This window comes from Anopheles darlingi, chromosome 2, assembly GCF_943734745.1.
Source record: "Anopheles darlingi chromosome 2, idAnoDarlMG_H_01, whole genome shotgun sequence".
Taxonomy (NCBI): Eukaryota; Metazoa; Arthropoda; class Insecta; order Diptera; family Culicidae; genus Anopheles; species Anopheles darlingi.
Genome location: NC_064874.1, coordinates 40,771,018 through 40,795,451, shown reverse-complemented (window position 1 = coordinate 40,795,451; position 24,434 = coordinate 40,771,018). Strand labels below are relative to the sequence as shown.

The 24,434-nt window shown below is 49.2% G+C and overlaps 1 protein-coding gene across 2 annotated transcripts in view; it reads right to left on the bottom strand.

Moving 5' to 3' along the window:
* Positions 1 to 686: 686 nt before the first annotated feature.
* Positions 687 to 24,434, bottom strand: part of LOC125949223 (uncharacterized) — a 203,986-nt gene continuing 180,238 nt past the window's right edge. For both annotated transcript variants that reach the window (XM_049676013.1, XM_049676012.1), the window contains exons 8-13: positions 8,318 to 8,548; positions 7,589 to 8,164; positions 2,705 to 7,140; positions 2,472 to 2,634; positions 2,225 to 2,393; positions 687 to 2,150 (exon numbers count right to left, since the gene is read on the bottom strand). In XM_049676013.1, the coding sequence (XP_049531970.1) occupies positions 1,973 to 2,150; positions 2,225 to 2,393; positions 2,472 to 2,634; positions 2,705 to 7,140; positions 7,589 to 8,164; positions 8,318 to 8,548 (5,753 nt within the window). In that variant the 3' untranslated portion in view covers positions 687 to 1,972. The remainder of the gene's footprint in view (positions 2,151 to 2,224; positions 2,394 to 2,471; positions 2,635 to 2,704; positions 7,141 to 7,588; positions 8,165 to 8,317; positions 8,549 to 24,434) is intronic.

Sequence of the window (24,434 nt, the reverse complement as noted above, 5' to 3'; positions counted from 1 at the left end):
AGCTGTGAATCAGAACATAAGGCGTAACATATGCTTCCTAGTATTGCTCGCTATTTGCACACACACAGATACACAAAAGGACAATACTGATAAGAACAAGTCTAAGTTGAAGCATCAGGTTTGGAACTTAATTGTCGAGTCGAGGGCGTTGGGTACAGTATGGGCAAAGCGGTTCTATTATTCGGTACAAGTACTGACCTATACATTGTTTGTCCTTCGGCCACTCGACAGCCCTATTTCATTCTAAACTGTCTTAGTTCTTAACTTAGCTCCTCTCTTAGGCGAAACGGAGCTAGATAGAATGTAAAATTTGTTACCACCTCCTTTACCTCGCGCCAAGTCCACTTTTGTTGGTGAGTATACAGTGCTGGCCAACCGTTAAATCTTCCATCCACTGTGTAATATCATTCTCGATAGATCTTCCCCTCTCGCCCTACCATAATTAATTTTACGCACTCTTTTGGCGACTTCCGTACCACTTCGTGTTCGCTTGTTACAGTGAACCAATTTAAATAATAAGGTACTGTATACGCTTAAACGGTCTTATAACAATTAGTTAATTTTTATGCTTAACTATTGTTTGTCTCTTCCTATGATAAACGTTTGTATATATCTATATATGTATATATATTTATATTTAATCATATATAATATGTTTTCCTGTTTGTATACCTATTCTTTTTTATCGCTTCGCACCCACTTTCTCACTTCGCTAAGCAGTGTCGCTTCAGTTTATAGTTATCGCGACACATTTATTTACTTTATTGTTGTTACTTGACTTCATCAAACCCCTCTACAAGGACACTAGTGTACACCTTTCGCATACTTCCCCCACACAAACTGCTCCCTCCCTAATTGTTCGCCACGCGATCAATAGTGAATATATCAAATGCATTTTAAATGTTACTTTTCTTTGTGTTGTTGTTGCGCTCCGCTTAGCTTATCCTTTTCTCCCTCATGTTTTCACGCTCGGTAGCTGTGCTATCGCAGCATTAATCCTGAGTTTGCATCCGAGTATCGATAGCATTTAGCATATACACACACACACACAGGCACGCACATTCAACCAACCAGGCTCGTTGAATTTGGCGAGAAACCAGCTTCGTACTCGCACCTCGCGACATGTGCATCGTTTTGTTGCGCAATCGTAAATCGGCCAATCGGTGTGGTTCCTCCGAGAAAAAGGATTGTCTTTTGATTACTATTCTTCTGGTTTGTGCGCACTCGTAGGGAGCAAACTGAGCTGCAAAGTTTGTGTTACGTACACTGAGAAAGATGGCTTCACGCGGGAGCACGGGCGCCGCTTAAGAACCAAACGCAATCTTAAATCTGAATCTCCGTATGTACAAATAATATTATTAACAGGTTGTTGGCCAAATTAGTAACAAATTTTGTTGCATTTTAAATAACCGGTACCGAAATACCGAACAGTAGAACAGTGAGCAGAGAGACAGATAGAGAGAGTGGGAAGAGAGTTCACGAAAACAAATTAAAAAAAAAACGAAACTGTACAACCTAATAATACGTGTTCTAAACGAATCCTTAAACGAATCTAACTGTTTGTAGCTTAGCGCAATATTAATAGTCTGCTGATGAGCCTCATCAGCTCGGTGCGTTCAAGACTAGACCGGATGTGTGTGTTTGTGTGTGAATGTGTGTGAAGTGTTTGTGTGAGTGTGGATCAACTGGCAATGCACGGAGGATCCTCGATATGTAACTGTCGTCTATGCAGCTTTCTTCCATTTGACACAATTTTGATTGTTGCCCCCCTTACCTCTGCTGTGTCACGTGCGGCGTCTGTTCAAACGATGACACCGCCGGAACCATCATCCGTTGTGGTGCCCGCACCAGCATCATCGACCATTGTTTGAGTAAAGTGAGAAGGTTCTCTACCAGCGTTGTTGCTGCCACTGTTACCATGTTTGATGGCTCTGCCGTGGCCGTGACTTCGCCGCACACAGTCCCACCTTCACTAGGAGGTGGATTTGAGGAGCCGCTTCAGTCGGAATTCGTATACTCGCTGGCAGTACATGACCAGCTCCGGGGCCACGATCGCCGGAGGAATCCGTGGGTTTTCCCTTCGCAACGGTGGCACGATTGATGGTTGCTCTTCAACGTTCTCCTCCAAACCCTTCAACTGGCGGCGGAACCTGTGAGGAATCCGGGAATGATTAGTAATCGGTCGGAATCGGAGGAGAGACTCAACACATCCGCCTCAACTTACCGGCAATATTCGCTAAACGTTAAAACGTAGCACTTATCCTCGATACAGGCGACACTATTGTGATCCTTGTGCCGGGAAGCAAACACTTCGTCCGGTCCATCCGCTAGCTGGCGGCCTTGTTCGGTGTGCTCCGGTCGATAATACCACAGCAGCGACATCATCATTTCACCTGCAATATCATCATGATGATAATGATGTTGAGCATAAAGGACGAAAGAGGAAATTGACCTCGTGGTTGTTCACTTACCATCTTCTGGATTCTCCCAGAGGTGCGCCACCTTAGCCACGTACGGTAGTTCGGCACGCTTACTGCCGGCTCGCAGCAGTACACAATCGCGTGGCCTTATAATGTCGCCCTCCGAGTGACGCATTGCCGGATAGCAGGTACGAAGCACTGGTGCATCATCGCTCTGTAAGTGTATGGAGAGGACATTAGCATTATCTCACAATTTATTGCAGCAATCTCGAACTCGAACTTACATTCAAGAACACTTTCCCCTGGAATGGTTGGCCTTCCCAGGTCCAGCCATTACTCCAGCGTGGTATGCTGGTGCTCTTTCTTGGCACTATGATCTCCTCTATCTCGCACCCTTTGGCCGAAGGTCGATGGCGTTTCTTGGAGCTAAACTTTTTGGACGATTTCGAGCGTGATCGTCTTCTCTTGGCGGACCGGTGGTTTGAGGATCGTTTCTGTCGCAGTTCCTCACCACCATGCCCGTCCTCATCAAGCAGTACATCGTCATCATCGTCATCGTCCTCATCACCATAATCCAAGTGCATTGCATCGCCAACGGTCGTCTGTTGTTGGTTCAGTGTCGTTGGTTGTAGGGAGTGTAGCTCTTGCTGATGCTGTTGCTGCTGATACAGTGGTGATTGTAACCGAAGTACACCATCATCAGTCTCATCCATCGGATCATCCAAGAATGGTTCCATCCCTTCCGGTGGTTCCAGCTCACTACCCTCCTTGCCATCCGCTATGATAGCCTGCAGTGGACGCTGCTCCGGTACGATCATTCCCACCGCCGTCAACTGCTGTTCATCACCGAGGTTGTTCTTATCTATTATCGCACTATTGTTATTGTTGTTATTGTTGTTATTGTGGCGCGTTATTAGTACACTGGTGTCCACGCTGGCCACATCGTCCTCAACAAGCATAGTCGCTGCATCATCGAAATCCGTCTCGCGATCGTCAATCACCGAAGATTGATCCAGTTGACAACCGGTGACGCTATCATCGAGCTGATTCGCCTTCCGTAACTCATCATCAACGCCTGGAGTCACAAGGCAACGTCGCTCTTCGCCGATCTCGGGAATGCTTGCCGTAGGAATTGGCGTCGATGTTGCTCGCTGGTATACTGTACAGCTTAGTTCATCCTCGATCGGGATTGAGCCAGCACCAGGAGTAACAACACTTTGTCTGTGCTCTTCACTGTTGCTGCTGCTGCCACTACTGCGGCCATCCTGGAGCTTCTGTTTCTTAGACTTTTTCTTCGACTCTTTCTTGGAGTCCTTTGAGCTGGATTTTTTCTTGCTCTTCGTAGCGTTTCCGTCGGGTTCACTAGTTCCGTTCGCCAATTCCGGCGGAATCTTTTTCGTTTTGGATTTTGATTTCTTCTCAGTCTCGACCGTAGTACCGTTCTTCGATCGATTGATTGTCCGATCGTCCACTAGCGTCGGTGTCGCTGTTTTCGTTTTCTTCGTACAACCAGCACTGGAGTCTGTACTAGTGCCACTACTACTGCTGCTTCGATCGCGCTTCGAAGCTCCACGGCTTTGTTCGGAATGTGAGCGACCCTCCTGTTGCTGCTGTTGCTTCACCTTCTTCAGCCAACCGCGCGAGTGAATCTTCAGATCCATCGGCAGAATCTCGGGCTCGGAGAAGTATCCCCGGGCTACGAGATCAATCGTACGATCGACGTTCGATATGGGCTTTTCTGGTTCTGCTTCTATCACCGCCGTTGATGCCGATTCCAGGATGGATTTCGCCGTAGTTTCGGTGATCAAATGGTTACTAACTGGATTTTCGTCGGCAGTCGATTGTGCTACGATCGTAAGATGTTCCGTCGTTTTATCCTCGTCGTGCTGTTTACGCAACGGCTGCTCTTCGGTAGTGATAACAGACGAAACGGCAACCTGACTGTTCTCCTGACCTGACTCACAGCTGTGCAAAGGAGGAGCAGAGACTGACGCATCTTGTTTATCGATTAGATCGCCAACCGCTTCACAAGTACTGGTGCTAGTGCCATCATGAATCATCGAACGGACCGGCGATTTCGATAACCGCAGCTTGCGTACGAAACGCTGATGTCGGGCAGGCAGTAGGCCTCCTCCTAACCTTGGTGGCAGCTTCCGGAGTGACTCGATGCTGGTACGGAATACGCGGTGCACTCGCTTTAGGAGTTTTCTCGAAACGGGCGTACCCGGTTTCTTCAACTTTCGGCGGCTCTGGTGCGTTAGTAACAGTAACTTTCGGTTCCCAGTAATACTATTAACGGTACCGTGATTACTGCTGCCGTTGACGCTACTGATGCTCTTTCGACGCTCTCCATGGCCGATGATCACGGGCATTTTGGAGCTGCGTTTGCAGATGGCGATCTTTGAAGCGATCCTACTTCGCTTCACTCGTTGCCGCTGGGCAGCTTCTTGCCGGGCCTGTTCGAGCATCTCTACATCTTCCACATCTTCCACCTCGCACCGTTCGCCCATGACATCTTTTCCTTCAACTACATCATCCACCTCGTCCTCATCGTCTTCCTCTTCGTCTTCTTCCTCTTCTTCATCCTCCTCTTCCTCATCCTCATCTTCGTCCTCTTCTTCCTCATCGCTCAGCTCGACAGTAGCATCTCCCCTTACAGCACATTCGGCAGCTCGAGCGCCATCGAGTGCATCGTCAACTGGGGCCGCATCATCAGCGCTGTCACCGTCACCATTTGTACGTTTGATCAGATTCTTATAGCTATTCGGGGGTGACTGTTTGGTGGTCGATTTTTTGCAAGCCACCAGAAGCGGTCTTCGCTTGACGGTCGAAGCCGGAATAATCGATATCGGAGAGGCCGGATCGTGCTCCAGGCGACCATTGCCATCGATGCTAGGGACTATACTATCGCTAATACTAATACTACTATCACTACTGATGTCCTTAGCATGATGGCTGATGGTCGTACAAGCACCACTGTTGCTGCTGCTGGCAGCCGTCGTCATCGTCGTTACCAGGGCCGCCGGTACAGTGCTGGTCGTGGTGCTGGTGGTGCTGCTGCAGGTCGTGGTTGTCATAGTAACACTTGCCGTGGTGACTGCCGCCGTCGATACTTTCGACGCTAGCGAGGCTTCCGTCGTGAGCACTAGCTCCGTGAGTGCACATTTACTGTCTGCTTCCACTTCCGGGGCCGGTGCACCGGTGTCGGTCGCTTTGTCTGCCGTCAGCTCATGGTGCAGCAGCTGGTGGTTTACGCGATGATGTAGTAGATTTGTACTGGCACTGTGGTGATGCTGATGATGAAGATGATGGTGCGAGGAAAGAAGCACATTAGGCTCTGGATGGTGCGGTTGAAGTAGCGGCTTTAGAAGCGATCCATCTTTCACCATCTCTGCCTCCGGCTTGGGCTCATCCGGCAGACGGACTAGTGCCGGTTTCTGCTCATCGTGATCCTTCTTGATCACGATCGACTCATGCAGCGGTAGCTCGGGCGTCATGGCTGGGCCGGTTTCTTCAAAGTTTTCCTTCTTACAAATCGCCCCGTCGGCCACCGTTAATAGACAGTCAGGTTTAAACTCTTCGATCTCCTGCTTCACGATCGCTTTAATTGTGGTGTGCTGCTTTTCATCGGTTTGGTTCTTCCGTTTGGCATCGTCTAGCTGCACGTCCGGTGGTGCTAGTGGTCGTGGTGGTTGCATCTGATTGGCTGCTGCTTTCCCGGCACCTCGCGTAGGACTGTCGTGTGGCAAGACGACACTGGCCACGGTGTATGGCGTAGGGACACTACCGCCCAGCGGTGGTCCATGCAGATCATCCTTGAGTTCTGCCGAAAGCCCTGGATGATGGTAATATCCCAGCCCGGGATGATGATGGTAGTGCGGATGCGGATGATGGTACGGACTACCGTAGTGCATCGATGTCGCGTGTGGTTCGGGCGGCATTGTCTCCGGTTTGATGAGCTGCTGTTGGTCGGGTTTGTAAAACATTCGGGCCGCATTGTGACGATCGCCATTACTTGGAGCCGTCGTAACTACCGTTGGATATTCCGTTTCCGTTGGTTTTGCGATGGAGCTGTTCACCGACGCCGGCACGGAGGGATTCGATGCCGTCGATGTTACCGTTACTGGTGCACCCGCTGCTGCTGAAGATGCTTGTGGATGCTGGTACTCCACCGGAAGTGCTCCTTGAGCACCCTGCCGTACATTGTGATGGTGGTATTGATGGGTAGGCAGGTGCGCCGATGGATGCATCTCCACCGGTGGCCTTTGCAGAGGGGCATGATGATGGGGGGTAGGATGATGGTGATGATGGTGATAACCATGGGAGGCCACCGTATGTGATGCAGCAGTAGATGTTGGAACCGTTGGTGCCGGTGGTTCCGAAACCGGGGCTACGATCGGCGCATGAATATCAAGGGGCGCCGGTGAAGCCGAGGACGCAGATGATGATGTCGAAGATGATGATGAGCTGGAGCTGGACGAAATCGTGATCGGTTCCGTGCTGGTCATCGTGCTCGGTTGACTTTGTACGATATGGTTGTTGCTGTTGGTGCTGTTGCTACCGCTGGTACTGTTGTTGCTGGTGTTGTTGTTGGTGTTGGTGTTGTTGTTGTTGTTTGTGGCTACTGGGCCCTTACTGGCCTTGATACCAATAAGGGACCCAGCATTGACGTTTTTTGGACACTGCATCGGACATGGGCAATTGGTTGTGTAGTGCGCATCTGTCGAGGAGAACGAGAGAACGAGAAAAGAAGATCGAAAGCATGGCATTAGTAATGATGTAGCATAGCATTTTGGTGAGAAAAAAAATACATGACTCCTAGGATGAACGAGAAATATGAACACACGTCAAATACAAAATCAAAATGAAAGAAAAGATGTCAATGACATCTGGCAGAAGGCTGCTGTGATTAAACTGAACCTGATCTTTGAGAGGTGATAAAGAATGAGATGGCATTTATGAACGGATATAAAACAATGGATAAGGACTCGCCACAATTGCTAAGATAGAAAAACACAGAACACAAACACACGCACACGCACAAACGAAAAATGAAAACGGAAAACGGAATCGTAACACGTGAGAATGGTAATAAGCAACGCGCTTTTGGATGACGTACTCTGGGGCGACATGATGTGGGATGAGTTCGCTGTCATACATTGGCTTACCCATATACGGAGAGGGATGCTGCAGGGGGTTCCGCGAGTAGCACTGGCCACCGGACCCGGGTCCCGGACTACCGTAACCAGGGTACGGATAGGGATAGTGATCGAGATGCTGTGGACCTTGCGGACCGGCAGGTACGAGTTGCGCTCCGGATGGTGGTGGTGGTGGCGGTGGTGGTGCCGGTCCAACTACCGGTGCACCTCCCGGTGGTGCCTGTTCGTACAGATGCTCGGTACCGGGTGGACCGGGTGGCCCAGGATAGTACCGCCGGCTGGGCGTCGGATAGTACTGGTGTGGTGCGAACTTCGGATAGAAGTGTGCCGGATAGGCATGCGCATAGTACATCTCGTGATGTGGCGGTGGTGGTGGTGGCGGTGGCTGACCGTACGGTGAGCCGTAATAGTTTGCCGCCAGGTAAGCCGATGGTGGCGGTGGTGGACAGTGCATCTGCATCGGACGCTGATACAGGTTGGCGGCCGATGGTGGTGGCGGGGCCTGCTGTGGTGGTGGCCCCGTCGCCGGACCGTACCTATGGCTGTGCGCGTATGGAGCCGGAACGCGTGGCGCTAGGTCACCGCCTGCAAAGATGGAACGAAAACAACGATCCGCATCAGCTGGCCGGAACGGATGGTAGGCATCCGGATGGTGTTGGGGTGGTTGTGGTGTTGGTGGTGATGGTGGTGGTGGTAGTGACGGTAGCGGCGCCGGTGCCGGTGTGCCCCCGCTCGTACCTGTCAGCAGTACATCACTATCCGTACTGTCTGCGGTCGTCGAAGCCGGTGGTTGCGCCGGATGACCCGGAAGATGATGCAGTGGCGAGTGCTCGGAATGTTCCGGACCTCCTCCACCGCTCTTGCTTCCCACCAACGATCCCACCAGCGATGGACCACCTGGGTGGTGCTGGGATGTCGTCGGCGGTAGCAGATGCGGTGATATCAACGGACCAGCCGGTTGATAGTAGCCTGCGAATGATAAGAGAAGAGAAACGTGGCCCATTAGATCGTATGCGCGCTTACACCTTTTTCGGCTTGTGATGATGCTGCTTCTTCATCCAATCGTCAGCTAATTAAATCGCGATAATTCAATTATTCAGATTTTAATAATGCCTACGCCTGTCCACTTTCAGTTGCCGTAGGGTTAAGTCTGCTTTATGACGCATTAAATATTCATTTCCTGTTTCCCCTTCCGTCCATTCACCTCGCGTTATCTTGCGGTGTATGGGATCCGTTGGCAGACCATTTTGTTGCTCTCTAATCACAACCCTTCGTCGTGGCCCAGAAGCACAAAGAGCTTGACATTTGGGTCACAGAACAAAAAAAAAACACAAGAGGAACAGGGACACTCTGTAAGACCGAATGTAGTGGCAAAAAACTAAGGAAGTACTTCAAAGGGTCGACTATAAAGATGCTTAGCTGATTTTGAAAGGTGCCTCTTTCGGTGGTTACGGTCTTACGATGTAACGATGCCGCTCATTAATAGCTTCCGATGGTTATGGGATGTCCGAGTGATGCTGATAAAGGGCACACGGGAAGACACTATTGTAATCGTTTCTGATTATGCGCTTGTTTAGTACAGTAACTCCGCGCAGCATAATCTAATAACTTCACGCTATGAAGGAAGCATTTGTTTTTATAAAAATGGGGAAACACAGCAAAAGGAATAATAGAAGAACATTGCAAAAGGAATAATAATGCGACTCTTTCAACAGTGAATACTCCAACATCACCTCCCACTAACTCGCATCTTTTGTATCCTTTCGTAGTACCGTTATTAATTAATTAATTTTCAATTTTCATTCTAGGGGAAAAACAGATTCGATTGTTCCTCTTTTAGTACAATGTTTCAAGTTTATATTGTATTTCTTTCATATCTTTACCAACACCAAAACCATTTACTCCAACGTTCAGGCAAAGAAGGAGAATGCATGCAGTTTTTTTACAATCCTCAATGCCCAGTAGGCGGCTCACCATGGAGACGGACACTCTTGCAGTACTGCTGCGATCTTTCATTTTACTTGTCGTTGAGACAAATTTTCCTGCCCCCTGCGTGGTTTTGGTTCACAGGGACACAGGCGCCTAGCGGAACTTATTTGTTTCTCGCCTCACGTCAACCATTCAACCGTTTCATTCATTCAGCATCTCCGGAGGAAGGGGGTTGGCTCAGGGTTTGGTGTCAATCGTCGCATAGAACTACCCAACTCATCATGACGACCACTGGGATAACGAGAGCGGTTGCCGGTACCGGCAATGACTGGGCAAGAAGTGCACCCTTTTTCTTACGATGCTCGTTGTCACTTGACAAGGGTAAAGGCACAGACACAGAGAGATAGAGAGAGAGAGCCTCGCGGCAATACGGATGATAGAAGTGATTATGTTTATGTATGGCGCAGCAAACGGTTTCCAACCAGCGTTTCCACCAGCGAGTGACTAGGGATTTGTGTTTGCTTCCTTTTCGTCATTTCCATGATAATCCATACGGGACGTGACGTGGAAGTGTGCACGCTCGTAGTATAAATGTCACATTCCAGCCACCCTTCTGTCAAACACGATGAAATGCCCCCAACGAGATCGATCGGGCTGCTTGGTTGTGTTCCATTGTTTGCCGTCGTCAGTTTGCATAGCTGGCTCGTTAGCAACATTTCAGCGATCGTTGATTTTGATGGTATGGTTATGGCTCATAGAAGCAGAAGCTGCCGTTAAAGGCCAATGAGTTATTTTATACATATAGATTGGGTAATACATAACGAATATTGATTGCAAAATATCAAAGCGCGTATCAAAGCGAACATTGATTATGCTTGAAATATCGCATCTTTTGTACTAAAGGTCGAAAGTTTGTGGATATTTTTAGATTTCCTGGTACTGTTTTTGCCATCAAAAAATGGGGTTGGACTATAGTTAGTGTAATAAGAGATTTAGCGCCTATATTTCATTACAAAATGCTTCTAATTTTTTTCTTTAAATGTCTTAGAAGTGACGATTACAATACAGAGGATGAGGTATGCTCTAGTGAGCTGAAAACAATGCATGATTCCTATCTCCAAGCGTGTTTGGATGAACATAATATGCACACAAGCCTGATCGGCCTGTGGAGGCATTACACTTGATTAAATACTTCGGAAAATCGGTGTTATATGAATTGAATGTAAGCCAGATGGACAACAGAAGAAACCTGTTGTTTAATCTAGCCTTTATGGAACAAATAAATGCATTTCTGATTCTGATTTCTGATGCACATGATTCATTATTTGTATCATTATTTGTAAGGAGGTACGCTACGATCCGGTTTGTTCTAAATATCCCTAGTTCTGATTGAATATAACAAGGCCTAGTACAACTACAGTTGAAGGATTGTATGGCTTAAATGAGTTAATATTTGATAATCGTGACATATAATTTTTTTAACAATAAGAGGAATAAATAATAATGATTTATACAAAACACGCAATATCTTCATTTTGCATCTACAATAGATAGATAGGTAAGATTAGGTAACGTAATAAATGAGACAGGTGGAAACAAACAAAATTTTAAAACAACTACTATGCGTTTCGAGTGTTTTATTTACACACAAAATTGAGGAATAGACCTGCTTCACGATTGGTTCAAATGTGGAACACCAACAGCATTGCCAACCCCGTTCGCAAAAAAGGCTCATCAGAACAGCTCATTACCATGGACGAATTGCCAAATGGATTGGGAGCGTAATGGCGCACCCTCCTACCGCCGCGCTGCCTCTGCTAAACTTATGACACGGATGATAATTAATTTTCCACAAAATTCAATCAATTCATCTGCAACCCCAGCTCGCATTGCGCTCAAAAAAAAAAAAAAAAAAACCCGGCAAAAACCTTCTCGAGCGCGCGTACTCTATCATCTGGCAGAGCGCAAAGATCTCTCTCGCCGAAGAAGTCGCAAGAAGGCGTCATGAAAACGGAATATCACGATAATTGAGTTAAGCAGCATAAACACCCCAGTAGGCCGTGCCAGGGAACATCGAGTCTCTTCCCGAAAGATGAGCCCCGAGAAGGTTGTGCATTTCCAAATATAGACCCTTCCCGCTACGACGGGGACGACGACGACGACGACGACGATGACGAGGAGGAGAACATTTCGGTCACGGATTACGATACGCGGCGGCAAGTGATTTAACGAAAGCCGGCGTTATTCCTGCGTGTCGGAACCGGGAACGCGCAAACGCGATCGTCGTTACAAATCTTGGTGGCGTGAAGTTGTTTCCACTTCGAGTTTGCCTGAATTTCGAGCGACCAAATAACCCTGGAGCCGGTGTGTACCGCCATAGCGTCCCCAGCCCACTAGACTTCTAAACGCAGTTCTTCTTTTGCCCATAAACACACCAACAGCATCGCGTAGGAAACGGAAATAAATCAGTACGATTCGAGTTCCGTTCCACCGTCTTTCGTGTATTTTCTGAACTCCGAGGGAAGCTGGAAGGCGTCGAGAACCCGCCGTGGGCATATGCTCTCTTTGCCGAACAGCGTCTCTTCACCGAAGAAGACAGGCGCACCACCAGTTCTACCACTAGAACCCATCAGGGGTCGGAGGGGGGTTGGTGTACCAATTTGTCTCTGCAGGCAGGCAGGCAGCGAGGCAGCGGTCGTGCTACCACCGAGGGTAGCATAAAGGTTTAAGTGAAATGTTAAACATTCCCATTTCATGATTCTCGAGGGGTCGCTTCTACGCAGTTCATACTTCCCCGCTTTCCACCGCTTTTGGAACCGGTCCCTAATCCCGGACCGGCGGCACACAATGCCGGTACCACACACAAGACAACCCCACCACCGGATCACGATCGTTGGAAGCGGCAGCAATCGAGGGAACTGCTGCTGGTGGCTTAGGGTACTTCGTCGTCATCGTCGTCGTCGTCGTTGTCGTCGTGTGTACCTTCCGAATTACGATTACGCTTCGCTTCCTCTCCGTGGTGGTGAGGTTCTACCTTCTTGCCTCATAAATTGAAGTCTCGTTTCGCGTGGCGCTTCGGTTCGGTTCTGCTCATTTGCACACCCTACACCCTTGAAGGTCCGGGGGACCCGGTTACGCATCTTTGGCATCACAAGGGGTGCCGCCGCCGCCGCCAGCAGAGAAGAAGCAGAAAATCTCGACCCCACAAGAGCACCACAAAACCTGCACCTCGATTTACACCTCATCTGGTTGGATGACTGTCCCAATCCCAAAAAACATCGCCACCCTTGATTGTGGTTGCGAGCGAGAAGTCACTCGCTGTCGGGAGAAGTACCCAGGAGAGTGCGTAAGTGCCTCAGCAGCAGCAGCAGCAGCAGCAGCAGGCGGCGGTGTGCAAAGTACCGTCGTGGAACAGCCAGTAATTTAAATCCAATAAAAGTGATATTAATCCAGTTTGTGATAAATTGTTTTATGCCACTCAAAAGCACGTCGAGGGAGGGGCAGGCAGGAACGGGGCTCACGGATGGAACAAGGACGTACGGTGTCGCAAAACGACAATTCACCGGGCGTATTTTTCGGTTGGTCGGTTTGTGGTCGAGAAGGCGGCGGGCCCGGGCCTCACTCCAGAGCACAACGGGACAGGACAAGGCGATGATGGACAGAAGGAAGGATAGCTACGGCTGCTGCTGCTGCTGGAGCACGATGGCCCAGCAGATGATGATGAATATTTTATGGTGGCCAAATCAGATCATCAGGTGTCCCAACTCGCGTGGTTACACATGACGCTGGCGTGTCGACCGAGCGAGCCGAGGACGACAGAAACGCAATCGACACCCGGGCCGTTTATATGATTTACGGGATTTTATGGCGCAACGTGAAGGGAGGGTGGTGGTGTGCGCGCTCCATCGCCTCACCTTATCTCGGAACGATTAAACGCGTTTTTGTTGTTTTCGGAGAATACAGGATTTTGCTGTTTCTGATTTTCCCTTATCATTCTCATCGTCATCATCATCATCAGCTCAAGCATCATGAAGCGAAACTCTATAAATTCACCATCATTCGTGGATGCCGATCGAAGAGCAAAAAACCACAAAAAAAAAACACGCGGAAGAGAATAAACAGCAAACCGATTGGCCGCTGTCGGTGTTGTTGTCCCCTTGGATTGTTGGGGGATTGAATTATTTATGATGTTTGACTTTGCGGTGACTTCATATAAACCGATGTCATGGTTACGAGCGCCGACGACGAGGACGACGACGACGACGATTTGCTTCGCATCATTCTGCTACCGGGTTGCTACTTTTTTTGGGGTGTTACTCAACGGGGAAAAGTGTTAAAGGCAGCGTCAACGCAAACGAGGTCTCTGGTAACACGCCGTTGCAAGGGCTTAGGTGTGATGAATCTGCAATGACATCGGCGCAGTGGACAATTCCATTACAATTCGCACCGAGGCCGAATCATTTGTCCAGCATTCCCGAACGTTCCGGATGGAATTATTGAAAAGAAAAAGGCAAAGCTAATCGTTTACACTCCTCTAATCGTAAAGGAGTCTCACGGTAATGCGTTTCACGGGATAAGAGCACCAAACGCTACTTTGCACTAATAACTAACCAGCCTGGCACAAATCAATTGCCTTCCTTTCCAAGCTCCGGGACCCGTTAATCCCGCGTGAGGCTGGCCATAATTATACCCCGAAGCGGCCCGTTCGGGTACACGTACACCAACAATCCGACGTGCTGCTGCTTGTCGCCGGTATTTGGCCGGTCAAGTGTAGGACGAGACGAGCACCAAGCAGATCAGAACATGGCCATAAAACGGTTGAAGGTGTTGCTAATATCTTGGTTAATTACTTGCCAATCCCTGCTAATGCCAGCCAGCAGTCCCGGCCAGCAGTAGTTCCCGGGGTGCTAGCGTTCCCGGCTCCGGATTTCCAGTTTGATTTCCTCCCTAACTTCCAGGTTCACAGGAGAGGATGGAATTTGTTTGCCTGAACCACAACCACCACCACCCGGGACCCCAACCGGGCTGACGGTGACGGTGATGATGATGCTACTGCTGCTGCCGGTGCTGCCGGTGCTGCTGGCAGGGCTATGACAGGTCCTAAATCCCTCCAAACCAATTTACACCTAATCACGCATTACAAATTAATTTCGTCCTGATTGCGGGGAACCTTCTTGCCTGGAGAGCGAGAGAGAGAGAGAGAGAGAGGGAGTGCTGCTCACGTTCCTTCGCTTGTTCGCAACTTTTCCCCAGAGAACGAGGAGGATGAGGAGGAGGAAGATAGGACAGCGCCAGCAAGTGGTGTCTTCTACATAAGTGCAAATTAAAAACCATCATCACCATCATCATCATCATCATCATGAGCAGGCGTCTGTCGGTGTCTGTCGAGAAGGAAGAAGTCTCGTACCCTGGACGACGTCCGTGTGCGTACCGCCACGTACCTCTTCCTACTGTACTTCGTACAACTCAACCCCATTTTGTAGTAGATAGCTCCGGACAGCTCAGCGATGAGAGAGCGAGCGAGGAGTAGTGCAGGGCAAGGCAGGCGTCTTCATTTACATAAAATACTCACAGGAGGCAACGTGGACTTCACCACACCCAAGGCCAACGACGTCTGACGAGCCTTGAATCCGGGAGCCAACCCCCTCTCTTGGAGTGAGTTGCTCTCTGGTCCTGTGGAGCAAGTTCCGTATTCCGTCGAGTTTTGTCGACCTTGATCCGATGATCGGAGCTTTTGGCAGGCATGCAGACTTACTACAGCAGCTTGCCAAGTGTAATACTTTATCGGTGCCTGGTATCGGAACCGACCGGATATCATACGAGCGATCAACCAGAGCAACTTCAATCGACGACCAGCGCATATCGATTGCCCACCAACCGATGAATATTCACACGTGTGACACACACACGCACACCCCGGGCCCATGAGAAACACCCGGAGGAGATGAGAGCTTCTGCCAACTACCGGACGGTAACGGAAACGCTTCGGAAGCATCGGCGATAACGAAAGGCATTATTCCAAGGTGCCGGCCACTTATCGCGTACCAAATCACACACACACACATACAGGCAGAGGCGTCATGGGATGTGTCCCGTAGGTATTTGCACAGACAGGGCACGGGAATGATGCCATAAAATCAATGGCGTCTATCGGCCGGAGCATGTTCTAAGTGAAAAGAAGCTGCTGCTGCTGCTGCTGCTGCTGCTGCTGCTGCTGCTGTTGCTGCTACTACTGTTACTCCTCTGCTTCTCATGGGCTCAATGGCTCAATTCTCAATTGGCAGGCAGCAGTGTACCAGCATCATCATCACCATCATCAGCATCATCAGTATCGTCATATCCCAGACAGTTTATTCTAGGATAACGCTCCCTACACGACGGAAGATGATGGGTTGGTTGGTTGGTTGGGGTTAGCAGAATTCCCGCCACAGCGGCGGTTAAAAGATGCCATCAGTGGGAGGCATCGGATCATGATCGGGTGTGCAAGATGATGTCGAGAGGACGGACCTAGCCACCAGCGGGGTTTGGGGAGTATGTTATTACATACTCCTGGCCCTGCGGAGCCACGACCAGCCGGCACGGAACACTGTGCGTAAATCTGGTGGTCTGGCTTCCGATTGGCTCCGATTTCCTACACAAGGGACGATCGCCGGGGGTTTGAGGGTGACGCACAGAGACGATGGTCATGATAGTGTCACCACCGATGAGGGGAGATGTAGGGATTTTCATGAAGTTTGTCGTGACAGCACTACATACTCATGGTCGCGCTCATGGTGTATATATATCAGGGAGAGTTTAGCAGAGACAAGCAACAAGCGGCAGGAGTTGCTCCTCAGAAGCCCGCCCGAGGGGGAATCCATATTTTTGATCCATGTAGGCTGATAGGAATTTGATGGCGATTAGATTTAGTTTTTGACAAGCCGATCCAAGCTACCCATTTCAAAGTGTGACATCGAGGCTGACGCCTGGGAAGGATTAATGTGACAGATTATGTTTATTAAATTAAGATGATTTATGAAACACTTTTTTTCACATATAGAAGGACGGACGAGCCGTATGTTTTTATGAAACACTTTGCTCAGATTTGTAGAGAGGTCACTTTAAGAAGCTTTCAGATACACATGCTTTTAATACAAAAACAAAAAAATCATCCTGCATCGAGATATCTCAAAAACAAGACGATGCAATTCGCAAAACGCGATGCCCTGCGAACTGACTCCAGTTGACACTTCACACCTGATAAAAGAATGGACGAGTTTGTGTGTGTGTGTGTGTGTCTGTGTGTGTAGATGGAGTGTTTTCGCAAAATAAAGCTTCCACCGCATTCCAACAAGTCAAACCCAGGCCAGGATGGCGATTGTCCGCTGATCAAGATACGGAGTGCCGACCAGTTATATTTGTGGTGGACATCCTCTTCTGCCCCTCGGCCAGAGCACGTCCGAAGATTATGAATTCGTATGTCCGGGGTAGAGTCCGTTGGTGAAGAGAGAGCGAAAAAAAAAGCGGATGAATAATTGCTGCAGCCTCTGTGTGTCGGGGTGTGTGTTTGTCCATTTATCCTTTGCTTCCCACCATGCAAACGAATTGCATGGACTGTCCTGATCTGCATCCGGTGCGCTCCAGATCCAGAGATCCTCTTCTGTCGTGTTGTGGTTTGTTGTTGTTTCTTCGCTTTCCGGCGGTTGCTTTCACAATACCTCTCTCTCTGTGAATGTCCCGCTCTCCTCTTCGTCGAGCTGGATTGGTTCTCACGGCAGGTAATGTCTATACCGTGGCGGCAATCTAGCACCTCTCATCGATCCGGTCTTTCCCTTCCCCTTTTCCGCTGGTAAGCGATCTGGTGCTAGCTATTCCGCAGTACCAAAAAAAAAGCGAACCGAAGCGCACAACGCATTGAAAGCGGTGCCTGCCATCGCGGTCGTCAAACTACCAAAGGTACCGCCACCATGTCACACCACATACTCTCACTCGAGGATTCCAGCGAGGAATATGGTGAGTCCAGGGACAAAAAGGACGCAAAAAACAATAGAGAATAAACATCCTTCAGCAGCAGCAGCAGCAGCAGCAACACGAGGAACGTACGAGGAGTGATGTCACAGAAGTAGTTGATGCTTGAAGATGAACGCGTAGTAGTGCTTCTCTGCAAGCAGCTTACTTAGCGGGACGTGCTTCGTACGAGACGTGTCCTGTGTCCTGGGGAGAGGAGCACACAAACACACACACACACACGCGCGCGCCGAGACGTAGATAGGACGAACACCGGAAACAGTTAAGGATAAGTCATGGTCCAACGGCGCAACACAAAACCCGCTGAGTCCCGAGAAACTGAGCCCCGGCGGTGAACCCTGGCGTTTGGGGGGTATCGGACGGGGATTTGGGTTAACGTGAAGGAATGAAGTGCAAATGCTGCTTCCGTCCCTTCTCCTCTCCTCTCCTCTCGTAGGTCGGTCGGTCGATTCGCAAAAGGGCGACGCAGCGAACGGGAAGATTAAACCGAGAGTGGAGGTTGAATGAAAAGAGGATTTTTATTACACAATAAGGCGTAAATATTCCATTTTATCCTTTTTCTCGCTTCTCCCTCTCTCACTCTTTCTCTCTCTCTATCTCTCTCTCTTTCTGCGCCTTTTTTCTCCGTATTTTGTTTCCCATTCCACTCCGGCCTGCGCTTGCCGTTCCGGTTTCTCGGCGGTTTGTGTAAATCTTAGCTTCCATCATCATGTTGTGGCGTCTTGTTGCGGAAGACGGCACTCGTCGTCATCCTCGTCATCGTCCTCGTCGTCGGTCCCCGGGTTAGCTTAGCATAAGGACCTTCCTATCAGTCCTAGTCTACCTCCCGGGCAACCGTGGCACAAAAACCACGGCATCATGAATAGCGCAGCGTCAGGATCAAACAACAACGGAAAGGAGAAGCAGGCGCAGATTGTGGCGTTGCTATTTCCCGTCCCCCCCCCCCCTCCCGGGCCCATGTCTACTATGATGCCTCGCTGCTACTCTAGATAGTACATGACGCGCTGCTGTTCGGCGTGAAAAAGTCTTGAAAAAGCCATTCACTGGCTGGCGAATGTGGCGCAAGTCGTTGCCAATGCTGGCATTCTCGGGCCCAGTCACCACAGCCAGCCATCCCATACCGTCCAGCCGAAGCAAAAATTTGTCGTTCGTCCTGCCTGCCTGGAGTGGTGCAAGTCACGCTTCGGCTTGGAAAAGATGGAATCATAATAACGCACTTTACTTTTATGAGATGGTTCTATTTTGGTTGATAAAATATTTAGAGTAGCGAGCGGGCGGTCGGGCGAGCGAGAGGTCGGGCAAGCTGGCCGATACGGATAAGCGGTTTGCACGCTAGAGCTCGGCAGTCAAGAGCTCGGAGGCGAGCAACATGCTGCTGGTGCTGGTGAGTAGCGCTGGGTGAGAGAAGAGATTTGCGAAAATTCGATCGTAAACAGGGCGAACACACTAGTGGCGGCATGTTGCGTGTACTGGGGTCATTTTGATTTGGGCTAGCGGTGGGGTGCGGTGCCCCCATTTCACAATCTGACGAATTACACAGCCAAGCAGTAAGAATCGGGAATCGTTTATTAAGTTGTATTAATTAAGATGCTTATCACAGTATATCGGCAACGGACTATCGGTGTAATAACTTTAGTGCAAGTTTTGTCGAAGTAAATGGTAACGTTGGTAGTAATGGACCACGTCTTGGCTTGGGCCTAGTAGTGTCTTGGTGGAAAAGGAAGAGTCACTTCGCACGTTGCTTTATCCGGGCTATTTCCATTACTTTTACTCCTCTTTCTCTCTGTATCCTCTTCTGCTCGGGGAGTTGTGTTCCGAGCTACTTATCCTTGTCAAAGGCTTGCCCCAGAGTACCACTCCTTTGTGTCAACACCCTTGCTGGCCTACCACCCGGATCTCTCGTCGTCACAAGGTTCATCCGGAGGATATTGCTCCATTTGATTCAATCTACGTTACGGTGGCTCCGGTGGACAGTAAGGCGAGAACGTTCGTCCTTCCGCCGTACTTCTTCATTACGTTCATAGCCCTTGCAGCTACAGTGTCTATCTGGGTCATCTTCTATGCCTTTGGTGCGTCCTTTAAAGGACTGCTTTGTTCCAGTGTGAAGGATGGTAGCAGGCTAATCAGGGGAGGCAGATGATGATGGGCTAAAAGGGGAAAAGTGAAAGTGTCCATCTTGCGTCCCATCGGACAGAAACAGCTTTTGCACAGCCGCTCCAGTGTTGGTCAGCACATGCCACACTCCTGACGAAAGACGAACCTGACGGACCAGTGCGCCGTCGGTCACATCAAACGCAGGGACAAAGGACAACGGGGCCAAACCACCCATTGGCCAAACACTGGCAGCTGATTGAAGTCGCCATTTGCTTCCCCCGTTTTTTTGCGTTCTTCTATCAAACCATTTGCTGCTGCTGCTGCTACGTCCCCGTGATGTCCCTTGTAAGCTCTTCATTCCGGTGGCTCCCACCGCACCGGCATCGGCGAAACATCAAGCGTGCGACAGTTACGGCGGAAAATATGCCACTCCGAACGATCTGTCTCGATGTGGAGTGGGGGGCCCTGGCAAACGCTTGGCGCAGATTTGGGTGGCAGACAAGATTGCTTGCACTCAGTAGTTGCTGAGCTCGGTCGGAGCAATGACGGTCCTTGGTCGGTCGACCGGCGAGTCTGATAACACGCATTGATGAATGGGACGTGATCACTAGCCACTATTGAGAAGATTATTGGTGGTAGTGTGCCGGCGGTGATGAAAATTTGGTCGAGACGCTATAATAATGCTCACGAAATGGTCATCATTTGCCATCATCTGGTTGCTTGTGTATGTCCCCGAAAAGGACCAATGGAACCTCTTTTTGGAGCTTTGTATTCGTGCTTGGTTTGGAAAGAAGAGGAAGAGAGCGAGAAGCGCATGCTCTCCAGCGAGGCTCTTCGATGCTAAGGAGGTCGCACGTTTAGGTTAAAGCTATTGCATGGATTTTTAATCGGGAAAAAGCTGAAATGAATTGCACCTAAGCACGAAAACTTCAAGCGTTCCACCGTTAGACAAATACTACATTTTGTTAAAGTTTCAACAAGAAAGTCTTTGGCCGAAATCTATCCTTATCTACTCCGTATCAACACCATTACACATAATGAACGATATCGTTTTGCAGATGGCACTTTGCCATCTATAAAAAGTAAACTCTCCCTTTGGGGCACGTGTCTCTCACTACCATCTTGGTCCTTGAACCAATATGACCTCTACATGTCACAGTACACGTGAACTGCTGCTCACCAGGTGCCCAAACGTGTACATGATGCATGATGTTGCTACTAAAACACGTCATAGTAGCCATGCTTATTTTTCATTTTGAGTCCCTAGCCGGTAACTAAAGGGAGCAAAGTGACCTTAACATGACACTTGGCAGAACATAAGTTGTATGTTCGATAGAGAGAAAAAAAAACACGAATTCGAAAAGATGAAAAATGAACCAAAATTACATTGTCACTGTTTTCCCCCTTTCTCGTTTTAAAAAAACAAAATGAATCAACATGTTGATTTGAATATGGCCTCTGTTGTCACCTTCTGGGGGCAGTCTGGTGTCGCACCCTTCTCGTTAGTTAACACTCCAGCGCCAATAGTAAATGATCCGGATCGCGCTGTACTCTGTATCACTCTCTAGTAGTTGCAGCAGCAGGCCACGCCAGAAAACCATCGCAACAGATGAAAGGCCCGCGGTGTATGCGCACATATTTCTGCAAACCCCTCTCTCCACACCCACCCCTCTTCTGCTGTCGCTCTGCACAATTTGTGGCCGTGTCGTGTTTATTATTTTAACACAACCGAAACATTCATTCCCGTAATGTGCGCCCCGGCACTTGCGTTGTGTGATCGCAGGTCCCGGGACCTACAGTGCAGGACTCCTCTTCTCTCATCCTTTGCTGCTGGCTGGTCGAGTGTTCGAAACCTCGATAAAAAAAGAAAAAAAAAACACCAAAAAACGGCTCCACTGTCCATAAATATTTCATTTAACCTCGCCTCACCGATCCGAGTGGTAATGTTTGAGCGCGGACACACACACACACAACAGCGGAGTAAATGAAATATGCAACATTTACCCCCCCGCCACAGAGAGGGGTCATCGGTTGGTCGTCGTTCATCGGGAACCGTATCTTGTTCTCCTCCCTCCCATGTTTCTCTCTCTCTGGCTCTCATATTTGCTCATCAGCGAGTGTTATTTATGATGGTCCATTGCGAAAATAAACTCTGACACCGTCAACAGGTTTATCAGGATCCCGGGGGGGGGGGGGGGGGGGGGGGGGTGCGGAATGGGGACCGAAGAGTCGAGGAGGCGAGGTATGCCATGTGACTTCATTGGCCAGATGCACTTTCTTTCGGGTGCATCATCATTCGGCGGGTGCAGCATACCGGCACCACCATCATTCCATCACCTTTGTAGCGACGGGAAGGGGCGGAGGTTCCGTGGTTCCGGTGCATCCAAAGGGAGCACATATTAATATGCATGAAGAAGCTAGCACGCACCGCATGCACATGCATCATCATGATCATCATCATATGCCGACCGGCACATCGCGCGCTTACGTTTAACGGTTCAAATAATCATTTCATCGAAGAAACCGGGGCACGGCACCGCGACGCACACACACACACACGCACGGTACACTGGATCTGGTGGTCTGCAGGCTACAGTTACGTCTTCCACAACACACGGCATAGGCAGGAAGGCGAGAGAACTACTCGCATTCCCTAAAGTTACCTCCCTATTGACGCCTTCCAGTGTCTTAATTGTGGTTCGTTCGTATCGCGGTTGCCATCAAAGAAGCCTTCGCCAAATACCAATAACCGAGGAGCTCTATCGAAACAAAGAAGGCTCCAAAATAAGCTGAAAGTGCATAATAAGGACATCTGGGGACCGTCCGTATCGTTGTATCGGTGATTCCGCGCGCTGATGACATTGGTTGACCCCATTTTTACACCAACCAACGCTGTACCGTTCGTTCCCACACACAAAGAGACAGAGACAGACAGACACACATTACACGGTCTGCACAAGTTGCCAACGGGACTCTCCGCGACACACGTTACGGTCAACTCGGAGCACGGTTGACTTTGCATCAGGACACGTCGCAGGATTAATAGAAACACGAGCAAATGGGTATGTGCTACCGAAGGTGGTGGTGGTGGTGCAAGTGATTCAATTCTGGGGTTCGTGTCCCAGTTGCGCCCGTGAAAGTGACCGCTGGTGGCAGCAAAAACCGTTCCCGGCCATTGAGAAGAAAGCGGCAGTGCAGCGGAGCGAAAGCAAACCATAAAACCGGGTTGTGCAACGCAACGACCCACACCCCACCCGGACACCGCACACAGAGACACGGACACGGAGTGTCGCAAACTGTGTGCGGAGATCGTGTGGTGCTCCTATCGAGCGGCGGTGCGCCAGCGAAACACAAACACACACAGATACACAGACTCGTGGACACGGTGTCCTCGATTCCGTTTGAATCGTTTTGTGCCAGGTTGTCCGGGCTGGCTGGTGGTTCGTGGGGCAATCCATGAGCCAGGAATGCTGCTCCATTGCTGCTGCTGCTGCTGCTGCTGTGTGTAAAGTGTGTCAAAGGGACGACGCCCTCGTACGTTGATCCTTGCTCTCTGCCAAACACATACACACCAAAGAACGGCACCATCTCAGCTCTCAATCAAGAGACCATCGGGCCCGGTTCGTACGGTTGATATGTTCATTAATAACATCGCGTTTGGTGGTGTCCTGCTTCGCTTAACTTGTCCGATGCTCCCGCCATGCCCGGATCTTCGCTGCTTCGCTTATCCATATTTTTGGAGTAACTTTTCCTTGGCATACGCTGAAGGTGTCCCTCGAGACAGCATAAGTTCAGTTCGTTCGGTGTGGTAGCATTGTGGCGATACAAGACGACTCTATGGATCGGTGGGTCGTGGTGGTGGTCTTGGGGGAGGTGTGAAGGTTGAGAAACTTTTCACCTTCCCGTTACATGATGGCGCGCGCAACGCAGCAGCAACAACGGCAGCTAGTAGTAGCATAACCAGAACCAGGAGACCGCCACCAGGTCATCAAACTTGCTGCTGCTGCTGCTGCTGCTGCTTCACCTTTGCCGGTTACTGGATTATAACGGATAACTTTTGCTTGTGCTACTAATTCCCGCGTAATGTATCCCCTGCGTCCCTCTGTCTGCGGGTTGGTTTCTGAAGACATCTTTATGTTAGGCCGGCGGTGGGACCAAATTTACCTTCCAGCGTAATTAGTTCGGTTAGTATGGGCGGGAAGGAACGGTTTGCGAACGCGCACATCACCGTTTACCGTGTGTTACGTGGTTGGACACACCTATAAGAAGGTGAGAACTAAGGCGTCGAAGGTGAAGACACTGGGAGTGTAGAGGTGCAAACAGTTTGTCACTTCGGTGGCCATTACAACTGGTAGCCGATAAGAGGTGGAAGAGGGTTGTAATCGGGTAGCATTTTACAAACTCTTCTAAAGTATATAAAGAGAATAATGTTCAATGCCAAAAGTAGGGACAACATTTAAAGATATTTGCTGCACTATATGTAGCGTTTGGGTCTGAACGCTTGGTTTGTGGACGAAAAGAGCAACATATTTAGCATATGTTAAGAAGTAGAACTTCAAAACCATATAAATTCAATATAAAAAATATGTTAGCAAAAGTCAAGTAATGTAAAAATAAAATGCAAAAACAAAATTATCCCTCCTTAAGTAATTGTCATGTTAAATATTACATAACATCTCTGTCGTTTGTAATAATAAAATAAAGTTGATTTGTTTGAAAAATTTAATTGAAATGAAGTAGAATGAAAGATGAAGCGAATGATATACGAATGTAATTTTTTTACCTAAGCTTTTCTGGAATTTATTATTCGATTAGCCAATTGACC